Here is a 15,156-nt window from a genome sequence, read left to right as displayed (position 1 = left end):
TGGCAAAGGGAAACATTCAAAGTCCAGGAAAATTAACAAAGAATCTGATAACGCCACCCCTCAATTGAACTTGCGACCGGATCCTGACTGCACTGCAAGTGATATAGCAACCTTGCCCCCGACTCCAATTGATGAGGCCCCAATGGAAATGGGAAGAGATTTCTGGACCAGGCTGGAGGCCATTTTTCACAAAACATGCCTTTCAATCTACGACAGGTTAGACACGATCGAGAGTAGATTGGTTTGCTTAAAACAAGCATATGCATCGTCCCAGGCTCGGGCTACATCTAAGTCTAAATGCCTTGGCAATTGCCAACTGCAGAAAAAGACCATTAACAACAGTGATACAACACCCATGGACATTATAAACTCTGTTGCTGCGCACAGGGGCCCATATCATCATCTTTGAGTACTGGAACTAATGTTGTAGTAAATAATCCAGCAAATGATGGTGGGGGGGGGGGGGAGGAGGGCTGTTGTAAATGAAGGTCCATCTACCTTGCGGCCAAAGAGTGAATCTTCTAGCGTAAAAATTATGAAAAGGTTGCCCCGCATTGATCTCCCCCCGGAATCTGTTCCCTATGCTGTGATATTAGCAGGGGTTCCCCCATTAAGACAGGATAGGAGGGAGGAGTATAGAGAACTGAAGAATAAGTGCATTTATTGGCTTAATGCCAATCGCCCCCTCCCCCGTATGTTTCATCAGAAATTCTGTTTGCTAGGCGTGTGGATTGGGCGGGTCCCCTTTGTAAGTCCATAGAGGGCGATTGTACAATCATCAACTTTAGGGACAGGAAAGCAGTAGAACATATCTGTAACTGGCATGATGCAAGCCCGGGACATCCAATTTAGCCCCTGCCCCTCACCTACTTCTATCACCCCCCACTACAAAATAGCTTAAGTAACCCATTCTCAAGAAGTTTAGGCAATCGGGTAGCCAACATGGGGGGTATCAGCACCCATAATAGATTTAACATACTCTCGGGGTTGGAAGACTGCGATTGACAGTCACCTTTGCCCGGATCAGAGTTGCAAGCTTACTCACAGCAAGCAGAAGAAAGGGGAAGTAAGTTACAGATGAGGGGGGGGGGGGAGGAAATGGGGATGAAGACACTGCACCTTCTGGCCACAATAAAATCCTTTTAGTGTCAGAACTTAGTGCACAGCCATTACTTAGATAACAGAGTGTAATATATACAACGATGGAAATAGAGATCCAACTGCCCCCTGTTAGTCCCTCCACTATAGATGGTGGCAACGATTTTGTATATAGGGTAGATCCGGGGATGATCAGAGGTTTGGGTCCTGAAAATGGTGATGTTGGGTGTGACCCCGGATTAGGGACGGACTGTGCAGGAGGTATAGTTAAGGCTAAAGGAAGTATTTCGATAATCTCATGGAATTTGGCAGGGTTGGGTCCAAAGCTGGTCTTGCCTGAGTGGTTAAAATGTATAGAAACTTTTGATATATGCCTATTCCAGGAGACATGGCTTCTTGAACCTGCTTTCCGTGATGGTTACTTTAACTTCCATATTGCGGCAACAAAAAAAAATAGGGGCCGCCCATCTGGGGGATTACCTACATGGGTTAGGCAGGGCTTAGGGTGTAAAATTAAGCAAAGTACTGTCAGAAATAAGGATATACTCTCAATTAGAGTTACTACCACCGAGGGGGAAAGTATAGAGATTGTTCATATTTACGTTCGAGGAATCCCAGGGGGCAAAAAGTCTGATGTCATTAATGATCTAGAAGAGCTACTAGGGGCATTGCCCGTGAATTGCCTACCCCTGGTAGTAGGGGACTTTAATACCACCTTTGAGGCCCTAGGGCATGATGACCCCCTGCTAACTGAAGAAGAAGACCTTAGATGGGGCATTCCGACAATCGAGGCAGCCCCAGTAAAAAGGTGGACTGATGCAGCAATCCAGGTTAAAGGGTTGTGTATGGGTAGCCAGATGAGGGCAGCTAATGGGCGCAGCCCGTCAGATAAGAGTGGCAGAAACACTTTTGACAACGGTATTAGGGCGAGCCGTATTGACTATCTTTTAGTCCATTTAAAACTCTGGTCCCATTTAGTAGACATGGAGGTTCTAGAGCGAATAGAGAGTGATCACCACCCACTCACCTTTGTTTTTAACCTGACCATGTCATGTCGGCGTGTACATTACCCCTAGCGGGGACCTTGGCACCTGACCTCGTTATATCCAATGAAATGCGCCACCTAAAATGGTGCAGAATCTTTGAGATCCCGGAGACTGTAGCTGCAATTCACAATGAGGTGGCCAATGCAATAGTAGAGCTGGGATCAGCCTCATTTACCCTGGACAACAAGCACTATGTGTCTGATGTCCATACAAAACTTTTTGAGGGGCTAAAAAATTATTATAGCAGACCGAACACAAAGAAGAAAGCAAAGGGAACCAAACAAGAGGATGGTACAACCAAGCTTGTCGGAATTCTCGGGCCAACCTAGGCAGAGCACTCAAGCTTGGAGTTGGATCATCGGTTAGGTCTGCCCGTGCCAATTACAAGAAAGTGATGTTAGAGGCCAAGAAAATCTGGGACGAGGAAATGTGGAAAGAACTTAAAGAAGCTAGCGCAGCGAGGAACCCCAAACTATTCTGAGATATTGCTAAATGGGATAAGGGAGGTCGCCCTGATCCCCCACAGAACAATGTGGCACGTAATAAGTGGGTTGATTACTTTAAGCCGCAGTATGCAGGAAGTGATGACGTAGTGGCCATTGATTTGCCGCCCATCCTGCACTATAGTGTGGAGATCTTCACCCCAGGAGATGTAGATAGGGCATTAGATGCAGTGATCATGGGTAGAGTGCAGGGTATGGATGGCATCCCGGCAGACGTTTTTAAAAATGATATCCAGACGTGGCGTCTTTACATTGCACGCTTCGCTAATGCAATTGCTCAAGGGGCGGATATCCCAGTCTCCTGGAAGGGGGCAGAGATTGTCCCAGTTTTTAAAAAGGGCGATAAGTCCCTAGCTGCTAATTATAGACCAATAAGTCTAATAGATTCCATACAGAAGGTGATGGGCAGGCTGGTTTTGGAAAAGATTAAGACTTGGATAGAGTATCAAGACATTTTAAGCACTGTACAAGCTGGGTTTAGGTCTAGAACCAGTACAATAGATCAAGTATTTCGTTTCATAAATCTGTATTGGAGGACGGTGATTATTGGTAGAGGTGCCCTTTACGCTGTATTCGTCGACTTAAGGGCAGCTTTCGATTTAGTTCCGCGAGGGAAACTATGGCAGGTCCAGAGTGAAATGGGGATGGCTCCAGAGCTATTATCCCTAATCATTCGCTTACGTAAGGGGAATTTTGCTCGGGTCCGGTGGGAGGGGCGTGGGCAAAGTGACAGAAGACTTCCCTGTTGGCAGGGGTGTGAGACAGGGGTGCGTTTTGGCACCTACCCTGTTCTCACTCTTTGTCAACGGGGTGGCCGACTTCCTCGCTCTGTTTCCCATGCTCTGAGGTTGGCAGGAACACTCATTCCAATCCTCATGTTTGCGGATGATACTCTAATAATCTCCAAGACCCCAAGTGGCCTGCAAAGAGCCCTCCGGCTCTTCGAAGAATTCTGTAAACTACGTGGTTTGGAGGTGAACACCGCGAAAACGAAGTTCATGTCCTTTAACGTGCATAAGCCGTTCAAGGGCAATGTACCTATGGATAATACGCCCCTGGAACAAGTCACTTCCTTTACATACTTTGGGGTCACGTTACAGAGCGATATAAGATGGAACTGCCAATTAGATCGGGCAGTTTTGTCGCATAAACAGCAAGCTGGAATTCTTTTAAACAAGTTCAAAACCTCGCTCACCAAACCCATCAGTCCAGTTTTGGAAATTTATGGAATGAAAGTTTTAAGCTCTTGTCTCTATGGAGCATAGTTGTGGGGGTTCGAGAATTTAAAGGGTTTGATCGTACTAGAGAACGCATTTTTACCTAAAATAACAAGCCTCCCCCAAAGTACTCCCCTAAGACCGCTGCTACTTGATCTTGGTAAGAAGCCTGTGGAACACCTTGCAAAACTCCGCCCTCTACTTTATTGGCAGAGACTTTGGTGTACAGAGGAACTTACTCACTACTCCAGTGGTCTCATGGACGTTATAAGAGCTGATTCGTCCCACAATATAACATAGTTAAATGAAATCAGATCCCTTCTGAGGAATCTTGGTTTATTTGAACTCTGGACCAACCCATCTAATGCGACATTTCCCTCGAAGGGCAAATTGAAGGAACTCTATTGGGAAATGGTGATCACAGCAGAATCCATTAGAGGCCTCTCAACCCATCTTACAGGTCGCTTTCTCGAGCTCAAGTCCTGCCCAATTTTCGAAGGATATTGGGATATGATCGAGAAAGTAAACGATCGGAAATTGTATTTCCAACTTAGAGTCGGGGCATTGCCAATCCGTGCATTCACTTTTAAATGGGGGGGTGAAAGTACTGATAAATGCCGTATGTGTACTGACCAACCGGAAACTGTGGGGCATATATTCTTCTTTTGCCCGCTGTACACTGTGGGACGTAAAATCTGGTTAAAGCCTATTTGTAGAGTGCTGGGAATCCCAAGGTACTCAATAGCCTTGAGAATATTGTGTTCTGACCCTGTACCCCCAATTTCCCTAGCTGTTGCAAAGTTTCTGGGGTGGGCTTGGCGAATCAGGTTGAGCACAATGCACCTAGGCTCTGATGAGTGAATACTATTCTTCCTTGTGTTTTCCTTCTATTTTGTTATAACTGGGGTATATGTTTGCACAAGGCTTTGGATATCCACCTGCGCTATTTGGCACTTTAGGTCTACAAACTGTGTAATTTGTGTAAGTGGATTTTATGGGATGATGAATTAATTTATTGGTCACATTTTATATTTTGTGTTTTTAAACATATGTCTGATTATTTATTCGATGGTTACATAGTGGTTCAATTGTATTTTAACCATTTTAGCTAATTTATAAATTGTATGATGTTATTGTAATATGTGCTTTTATGACAAAACTGTCGAATAAAGCTTTGTGAAAAATCGAAAACCTTAAAAAGTTTTCTCTGAATGGTAATTTCAAGTTCCATGTATGGTCACCTCTGTTTCAATGCTTAGCACAAAGAGACTCGCCCTGGAGGATTAGCAGCGCTTAACAATGACCCTAAATAATATTAATAATAATAAAGCTAACTAGGTCCTTACCAAAGCAGTTTTCCCAACTAACGTTTTCGGCTAAGAACAGTGCTTTATTATATATGTATAATTGTAAATGATTTTATTGCATGTGCTTTGAAGGAACTAATATAAGGGTGATTCCACTTACAGAAGCTCTCGATTTATAATACCCTTAACATAAAGAAACAAGCAACTGTGCAACATATAAGTCTTTCATCAGTGTTGAAAATAACACCCTCCTCCCCAGATTGGAAAGTGTTTTCTATTTGATTATTGGAAAATTGGAGCAAATTATTATTCTTTGGGGGGGATGCTGTGGAGAACTCATCAATATGTTTTCATCATTTGATCGATATCCAAAATAGGAAAATTAATTTGTGTGCTATTCAAATCATAGTTTTAATTCTATACATGGGCTGCGTAACTTATGTCCTGAATACAGTAGTGGTGGGACCGCCAGCGACAGCACCTCGGTGGCGGTCCCACCGCCTACAGCCCTTCTGTCCAACCGCTGCATTACAATGTTGGCGGTCAGACCCTTGTCTGTCAGGAGATGGACCACCACCTCCATCAGGATCAGTGATCCCGACGGGATGGCAGTAGGAATCGTTATCCTAAATGGAGGCAGTGACGAGGCAGGCACCGCCATTGGGATTACGATGTACTTTTCCGACATCCCATTTATGGTAGTCCTACTACCATGAAAAGGCTGTCGGAAAGGGACTTTCAGGGCCCAAAACAGGGACCCCATCCCTTGTGGGCCACTGCAAAGTGGCCCTGAGGGCACATGTAGTGCTTTCACGCACCTCCATGCAACGTGCACCATGTATCGCATGGTGCATGGCACACGGTGCATGGATGTGGACAAGGTGCTTCTTTACACTGCGGCTTGTACTGCGGCCCTTTTCCTGGGCTGCAGCACAAGCCGCCATGTAAAAGAGCACTTTCTGACTGCCAACACGGTGGGCCTATCCTAATGCGGCAGTCAGACCGCTTGTCTGGCGGTCTCCTGACAACCACAATAGCTGTCGGCAGTCCGACCGACTGCTATCCAAATGAGACCCTTAGTTCCTGGCAGGTAATGAACGATAAGAAAGATGTAGCAGCTCATTCTCCACTACTCTGCTTTCTGAACAGTTGACTGGACAGCAGACACTCATTCAAACACTTGGTAACAATTGAAGGATTAGTCATTATAACAAAAACCATTGGTGCCCTCTTGTTGCCTCCAATTTTGGTGGAAATATTAAATTGACAACAATCCTCTTTTTAGTGGATTAAAATCGAACATCTTACAAACACCAATTCCTACCTGGAATATTTGGCCATTTGATTCAGGCTGTTCTGTGCTACTGATGTTTTCGGTCAATACCTTATCACTTTCCTTCCTGCTCACGTCATCCATGTTGTGACTGTCTGAAAATTGTAAAACAATGTGGTTGAGTCATACTCGCGTTTAGCTATTTGACAGTGTGCCCCAATTAGGTCAATAGGGTCCTTAATTATAAAACTACATGGCTTTGACAAACGTATCTCTCTTTAAGAACCTAACATAGCCATGTCTTCCAAATGCATTGCTTCGTCAGTGAGCAAATGCCAGGAGTAAGTTGTTGCAGAGCTAGGACAACTTACTGTAGGTTAAGAACAAGAATCTCCATTGAGGGCTTCATATAAAAGGAGTAGAGGGAGAGTTACAATATTTTGACAGAGTGGTCAAAACATTATCCTAGTCCGAGATTAGATTTCCCAAATATGTCATCCACATTGTGAAGGGAGAAATTTAAAGCAGTATATTAACATAAAAAGAGGACAAAGGGGCACTGTTACCAAATTCTGACAAGGCTGCCAGAACATTGCACTAGTCAGAAGATGGCATTAACAAATATGTAGCACCCATTTTTATGGGAAACATGTTAAGAGCCTGTTAAAAAGCCATCATTACAAAAGTTGCGGCATCAGTGTTAATGGTCCTAAAGTATTCAAGAAATCTGTAAACGCATGTAAACAGAACATTCAACAGATCAGCATCGGTGTGTCCCTTGGAATGAAAGTGTAAAAATATATTAAGTCTCTTCAATATTCAAAAAGCGTATTTCATTAACATGCAGAACCATTTCACCTTAGTATATCAGATATCAGTGCATTGATTTTTTTTAAGTGATAGTTTTCAAATATGAGTTTAGAAAAACATTTGTTCTTCCCCCCACACTGACAACAATACCAATAGTGAACTACGAGGCAAGTCAGTTATGTCCACTCTTAGGTTGACCTAGGTTCCTATTATACATGACCAACATTATAGTGTATGAAACCAAACACAGGAGAAGGGTTTGTACAGCACACATCCTAAAGTTATGTATTTCAAGGTACTCTTAAATGCGACAATAAAAGAAAAAGGAGGGAAAGTAAACTAAAACAATTGTCATCAATTACACAATTTGGTGAAGTGGGGAAGCTGGGATTATTTAATTCCAGATTTTCAGGTTTCAGACTGTGCAATTCAGCCACTAGATGTACATGCTTTGTTTCCCCATATACCCACCTTACTGCCCCCTTCCCACCCTGGATCGCCACCCTGCTGGCATCGATGCGGCCCTCAGTCACATCAAATACCAATCTTTGTGGCCCTTGGGAAAATGTTTGCGAGTACCCATGGACTAGATCAAAAAAAGCAGTAGGAAATAGCCTAAAGTTATTTTCTAACTACATGGGAGATATTCATCAAAAGTGGGTCTTTAGCATCAGGAAGTCAGGTACTGATGTTGCCGAATGGTCACAGAATTCAACCAAGCTGTCAGGATAAGTAACGCTGACAAATTTATTTTAAATGTTAAGAAAACCCACTGACATGCATCGATAGAGACTACAGCACTGTGGCATCTTCAACCAAATACCACTTCGTAATGCCAAAACTAACACTCCAGGCAAAGATATTTTAAAGAAGTGGTTACAACTTAGGGATGCTAATTTTGTACATATAAGAAACTTTCAAACTACAAACATGCTATTTATTATCATTACCAAGAAAAGTGTGCATATATTTCCTTTTACAGGTGTATTGACCAGTTTACCAACATGGATGAGGCTCAGAGTGCAATCAAGCCACTAAGTTCATGTTCTGAAATGTCATTAATAAAAAAAAAACACATACATATTTATTACATAGCGGCTGGTGGTTGGCCACAAAGTGCCTTAAACATGACTTTGGAAAATTGTGATGATTGCATGTAAAACATCACAATTAGGGGGTGTGTCAGGTCAGAAATTGTATGTGGTAGTATTCCCTATTTCCGAATTGAAAATGGTAAAGTTCACATGGTGGCTTATATACCATGATATTCTAAGCAAGTACGAGTTGGCAACCACAATACATATATCAATATCAAGGGAGCAACACCAGTTTTTGATGTTGCATCAGTGGTTGTAGGACTGGCAAGTTTTACTAACTCAACGCGGCAATGGTTTGTTCACACTGAACGATAGAACGTCAAGAAAGGAGCCACAACACTATTCAGCCGGATTACTCAACATATTAATGGTTAAGCATGCTTTGAGTCTTCAATCCTGGTGCAATTAATAAATACTTACACATCAGCTCCAGTTGTAATGGCTGAATGTTTTCTCACTACATCACCTCTTTCCACTGAATAGACTTTTGGTTTGAAAGTCCATTTTCTCATTCTTTTCCCACAAAACAACATTTCATTTACTTACATAGTGCTGGAAGTTCTAAACAAACATCTCATTGCGCAGAGGCAATGCAGGTAATTACCCATCAGAGACACTGAACTCTGGCAGCACTACAAGGCAAATATGCAGTTTTTCTCCCCTGTAACTCCTACTAACTGTTAATATCTGGAATAACGTGGAAAGTAAAGTTCCTCTTACGTTGGTGTTATTTGATGACCACTTTACAGTAAGATGTGCGCTCAAAACTCATCTATGTCCTAAAAAGCTAGTACAACTGGACTGACATTATTTATGGTTCTTATCATTAAGGAGTCACCTCAATGGCATATGATGTCAACATAAATCACACAAAATAGCAAAAGTAGCACATTAATGACAAGAAGGCAGGTTAGTGAGATGAAACAACCCACACTGGATGTGTGTGCTATGTGATGAAATGATAAATACATTTCTGATTCAATACTGACCAGACTTCTGTACAACTGTGAAGTAAGTGGAAAAAAGTGAATCTGATTACCACCAATAGGGCTTCCAACTGATATATGGTACATGTGATTCAAAGTCCAGGAAGTAGGGCCTGCCTCATACCTATTGCATAGCCAGATGACAAACCACCATTTGCCAGTGAGAGATACAAGAGCTCCCTAAACAATTAAGTTGACCTACATTGTGACAACGGAAGTTTAGACAAGCGTGTCCAATATACTTGGTTTCCTTTACCAATTTTTTTATTATCTTTGTCATACCCAATCCTTACAATTCAAATGGGGCATATAAAGATGACCCCTTTTCGATACCACCATTGTTGGTCACGTCTGTTCCATCTTCTCCTGAAACCCTTCTCACACAAAAAATAAACAATTCGAGCTTATGGTTTTTAAAACTATGCATTTCTTATTTATGTGGTAGAGATGTTCTCATAATCCAGACAAGCACATCAGGAAAGAGTAGCACTTCAGTAAAGAGAGGTTGAGTGTTCCCAGGACCAATGTTCCCTCTAATATTTTTCCTCTGTGTGCGGCAGTGTAAGGTCTATGTGCGCTGCAACCAAGGCTATGTGCGCCAGTAAGCAGACCGCGCATGTAGGTGCAGCGCTAAATATCACTCCAAACTTGCTTAAAAAAGTGAAAAGATGGTGCATTTTCTCACCAACAGATCCAAGTGAATGTTGTTAAGGCAGGTTTGAAACCGTCCCACATGTCAATTTGAAACCTTGGCAGCTATGTTGCTGCATTTCTTTTCTTAATAGAGCTGGGCTGTGGGTTGATTGTGTGCATTTGTTCAAGTTTTCATGTTAATTTCAGCTCACAATGGGCGCTGCGATTAGCATGAAAACTTTAACAAATGCAGTTTCAGGGCTGAGTTAGGGTAGGGCCGCATCAGGCTTTCGACTAACGCATGTTAATGCTAGTGTCCACATCACAGCATTAAAATGCATTAGTCCTGTATTCTAGCGCCCCTCTGACAATACTGCAATTGAGGTACACTGCCAATGAGGCAGCACCAGTACGCTAAAATTGTCTAACATATATGAGCATGCAAGTGCGCCTTCAAATTTAAAATGCTATGTGTCAGAGATAGAATATTCATGAACAGCACTGAGCAGGCCTGGCCGCTAGCAGTTTTAGGCAACAATAAAAATGTCATGATAACTCCGGTGATTAATGTTCTTCCTAGAGATAGATGGAGTTTTGTCAAGTGGAGGTTTTGACTAATGGAAAGGTAGCACAGAGGGCTAATGTGCCTGCTGCAAATAACATGTACCATCCAGATCACAAAGTGCACATAATGTAAATGGGTCAATGGGTTACTGCTTTTGTCAGTGAGATCCTTTTGATACTTGCAGTTTATAAGTAAAAATCCTAAAATAGAACAGTGAGCTATTAACGTTCATGTTTTCCCCAGACTGATTACCCTATGTTTGCAAAAAGGGTTCATTTGAATAGAAATAAATTCTGTTTATTAAAGAGAACCCCCAATCATGATATTACATTCTAATTTCAGTGTGTTTCTCCAAACCAATCACTATTAAACTATACTGCGTACTAGTATGGATGTCATGTCACTCAAACACCTTGTAGTCATTTGTCGTATGTAACATTTCCTATACAAAGATTTACACACATATGAGTAATTGTCTCAGTGTAAGGAGTGTGATGTAAAGTGCTCTGACACCCTACACTGGTAGGAGCGGTGCTGTAAATAAAGTTAAATTCATCTGAGTGAGAGTTCTTTTTTGAAAGCAGTAAAGGAGGTGATTTCACGCACTAGTGGAGGTAATAGTCTGACGAAAACAAAAGGTAGTGTTTGCTAAATACCTTTGAAGTGCTTAGTCACCTGAACAGCTTGAGTGGTTATTGCTGATAATACTCCTTAAACTGATCGCTAGATTAACGTAAAAAGATGCTACTTTTACAGCCATTAAATTTGCTATTCACGCTAAAGGATTTTTCTTGAGCAGTAGCAGCTCGCACTATAGAAAAGGCTGGAGACCCACTGGCTATATAGACCACAGATGCACATAGTTGGCTATAGCAAAATTATTGTATGAGTCAATCTTCCATCAACTTTAGCGCTGGAACCGGCTGTATTAGTGCTTCCTTCGAAATTTGATTTTAACTGCTGTACTTTTGAGTGTGTGGAAGCAGTCACATTTTTTAACTGTTTGCTAAAAAAGCAGGAGAAAAGTGAGCAAAAGCGGACTGGCCCCCTTAAAGGATATGGTTGAGAGGCGTGGCAATCAGTAGCAATAAATTACATCAAAAGTGTTGCCTTTCATTTAGGTTGGTAGTGGGAGACTAGGCCTGAAATTTAAAAGGACCAACAGATCCCTAAATTTATCAGCCCATGGTGAGCATGCAGAATCAAAATTAATATTAAGGTCTCCAAGTAATACTAAGTGTGTCAGAACTACTAGCTGTTGTCAACATTACAGAAAGATTACTGGATTCACTGGTGGCTGAGGTGGGTCTATAAACTAAAATTATTTAATAAAGACCCTGCAGATTTTCTATTTTGTTGGAGGAGTCTCAAGGTCAGATGTTTAACACGATCTCATAGTCATAAACGCCACACCTATGTATTTTGTAAGCTGCCAGAGACTAATAAAAAGGTGAACCCCCTCAAATAGGATTTTCGGTAGTATGCTGGAATATTTTTTACACAGGAGCCACACAAAGTTGCCTTCATGTCCCAAATGAGAAAGGGTGCAAGGAAGTGTTTAGAAGGCTTAACTATAATGTTTATATTTGATTTATGTTAACAGATTAGACAACAAGGGTCGAGGCGAATCAAATAAGTAAAAAGTTTACGTGATTACTACTTTAAACAGTATGCATGAATGCTAGCGAAATTATTCGATAATGTACTTCAAATGCGAAAAAAGGCAATGCAAGCTCACTCTGAGGTGGTAAGTGAACCCTCAAGGCGCACTAAACGAATATGCATTTTAAAACAAGATTCATATTACAAAGTTATCTTTCAAACAGCAGCCTCGTTTTTACATCATGGGACCAAAAACTGTCACGTTCTTACTTCGCACATCTGGTAAAATACTAGATTAAAAAGTAATCTTAGGCAGATGATGCTCCTGAACTAAGTAACAAACACTAATGTGCACGTGAGGCTGTCATTTAGAAGTTATCCCTTTGCACACAATTAAGAGTCGGAATACCAATACAGACAGGCCTCAGTAAGAACAACAGAGTTAAGTCCTTGATAAATTGACGGATTCGTATTCCCTGACGGAAAAAAAACCTGTAAGATTCGGTACAGGAGGCCTGGGCATTTCCAATGAGCCATGCGCATGTGGGTTTTGCACATCACTGGAACCATCAAAGAGTTAATGAAGCATCACCTAACACTCGCAATTTCATCTGATGGTCATCCGTTCGGAGATTGCCACCGCATACCTTGAGTAAAGCAACTTGCTGACTGGACAAATATTGAATACGATTATTGCCTTCCCAAAACCGACGCACATCCGTTGAATTCAAAGTGAACGTATGAACACATTTCTTTTGTTCTCCAGAGTGTGGCTGAAGGGCATATCGTGAGCTTTTGTTTAAAGCATTCATGTTAATCGCTGCTCGTGATGGGCTCTGCAATTAACACGAATGCTTTAAACAAAAGCACACGATGAGTCCCACAGCCACACTCTGGAAAACAAAAGGAATTTAGCAAGTGCTCCTGGAGCGAGCACTTTCTAAATGCCTCTAGAAATGCCGGGTTTTCGCGCTGCTTCAGTGGCGCGAATGCTTTCAGAGATGTGTGTGCGCGCCACACACACAGCAGTGCGCGCTCGGGGGCACTGATGTGCGCGGGCGCCCAGCCGCGCGGCTTCCGGGGAACACTGCCCAGGACTAGTTGGGAATCCTAAGCTGTAGATTCCTCTAGATCAGTGCATCCCAAACGTATTAGGACTGCGACCCAATTTTTACAGCTACCAACATTGGTGATCCGCCTAATTATGATGGACATGAGGCGGGCACTTTTTTAATGTAACTAATGCATTGTGTGGTGGCGCACTGTCATGTACAGACAGCACATTTTCCATTCAAATGGCCGCTAAATTGCACAGACATACATTTTACTGATAAAATGATATTGCGTGCAAATGATAATGTGTAGAAATCAGGTTTCAGTGAATATTTATAATTTGTGCATCACCAAGTAAGTGTCTTGATTTGTTTTGATCCCATTAATATCTTTGTATTCATCACCCAGAACTACATAAAAATGTGCTTCATTTTTGCTTTATAACTGCTGAATATGTGCCGTTCATTTACAGGTATTTACAATTTATGGTGTCTTACACAAAAAAAACATCTTGCATACTTTTCTTTTTACACTCCCTGTACCCCAGCAAGATCACATAATTCTCTTTACTTTTCTTTCTCTGACTGCAAAGTGAGGAGTTTGTAAACACCAATCAGCGTGTTAAAAAAGCATTTGTAATGCAATAGGTCTCCCATTTACGAAAGTTTGAGCTACTTGCATTGTAAATGACAATGCCAATAGCTAAAATTCTCGCAAATGCAGAATTTTAGATGTTCATTATCTTGAACATCTTATCTTTTGGTAGTAGCTTAAATTATTGAATCTACAAAAATGTTTGCCGACCTCATCTTAATAACAAAAATATATAAATTTGTTCCATGCTGTATTTTTTTCCTTTGTGCAACTGAATTAATCTGTTTGCCTATCTTCCCCTGTGTATTTGCTGCAGTGGATTCCCAGAAAATTGCAGTTTGCCTCAGACAAGTATTTTTCCTCCTCACAGTGGCTCACATCACCAAATTGTTCCTTGTAATATTGCTGTCCACTCCCAAGAGAAGGTGACAGAACCCACTGGGATCAATCAAGACAGGGAAGAAAAGCCTCTAGAATCTTATATGGGGTAAAGGTATCCTGGAGTCCAGAGGAAGGTAACAGACATAACAGGAGAAAAGAGAGCCTCTATCAGGAGTACAAGAGGGATACTAGGGTAGATACATAGGTGATCAAACTACTGTTGAAAAATTCCAGTGAGCTAGAAAGCTGCAACATGATGGCCCCCATTTGATTTCGGCTAAGGGTGTGTTTGTACTCCTTTTCAGGCTAGGCCAAACTTTTCACACCAAGCAGAGTGGGTGCCAGCAAGAAACAACCAAGAACTGCAGTACAGTTAAAATAGAAAATAGTATTTGCAATTTTTCTGTAAATTAAGAAGACATATCTGGCTCGTTGGTCTGGTTTACTACTCAGAACACTAAATTAGGTTATAACCTGCCCTTTCTAGTACTAGTATATGTTTTATTACCTTACCTTGTTTAGTTAAACTTAACACATTTATATAGCCCTCTGTGGTGCCAGCTTGTCTGTTTCGGAATGCTCTGAGGGGTTTACCGTGACAAATTTCATATCTAAGTATTCTTTGGAATGCAAGAATAATATTATAGAACCAAGCATACCTTGAGAATATTTGAAATTGGACCACAGGCTAGTGTATCTTAAGGCAGAGTCAGAAATATGTTGAGCTGTGGCTGGTATAACTCTGAACAACTCTGCCCCAGCCAAATCTGCTGTTCAGTTCACCTCACAAAAGCTCGTGCACCACAGCCTCTCCAACTTATAGCAAATCTGAGGAAAAGGCCACACCCCCCACATTGCACCATAAAACACTTATACAAAAGCTTACTAAGTCATGCGTCATGAGACTGAGAAAGTTCAAATGTAGTAGTGCATTAAATGAGGTTTATGAACCATGAGTTTAATTCTGCTTTCAATCAGGACTGTCAAACAA

The 15,156-nt window shown here is 41.7% G+C and overlaps 1 protein-coding gene across 1 annotated transcript in view; it reads right to left on the bottom strand.

The window, feature by feature from the left end:
• Window positions 1-15,156, bottom strand: part of CARF (calcium responsive transcription factor) — a 367,392-nt gene that overhangs the window by 326,204 nt on the left and 26,032 nt on the right. Inside the window, exon 2 of the mRNA XM_086955271.1 lies at window positions 6,496-6,599. Coding sequence (XP_086811397.1) covers window positions 6,496-6,588 — 93 coding nt within the window. The 5' untranslated portion in view covers window positions 6,589-6,599. The remainder of the gene's footprint in view (window positions 1-6,495; window positions 6,600-15,156) is intronic.

The sequence above is a fragment of the Lissotriton vulgaris genome, chromosome 2_1, assembly GCF_964263255.1.
Source record: "Lissotriton vulgaris chromosome 2_1, aLisVul1.2, whole genome shotgun sequence".
In the NCBI taxonomy this organism is placed as follows: domain Eukaryota; kingdom Metazoa; phylum Chordata; class Amphibia; order Caudata; family Salamandridae; genus Lissotriton; species Lissotriton vulgaris.
Note: the sequence above shows the minus strand (reverse complement) of the source record. Positions and strands in the feature narration are given on the sequence as shown.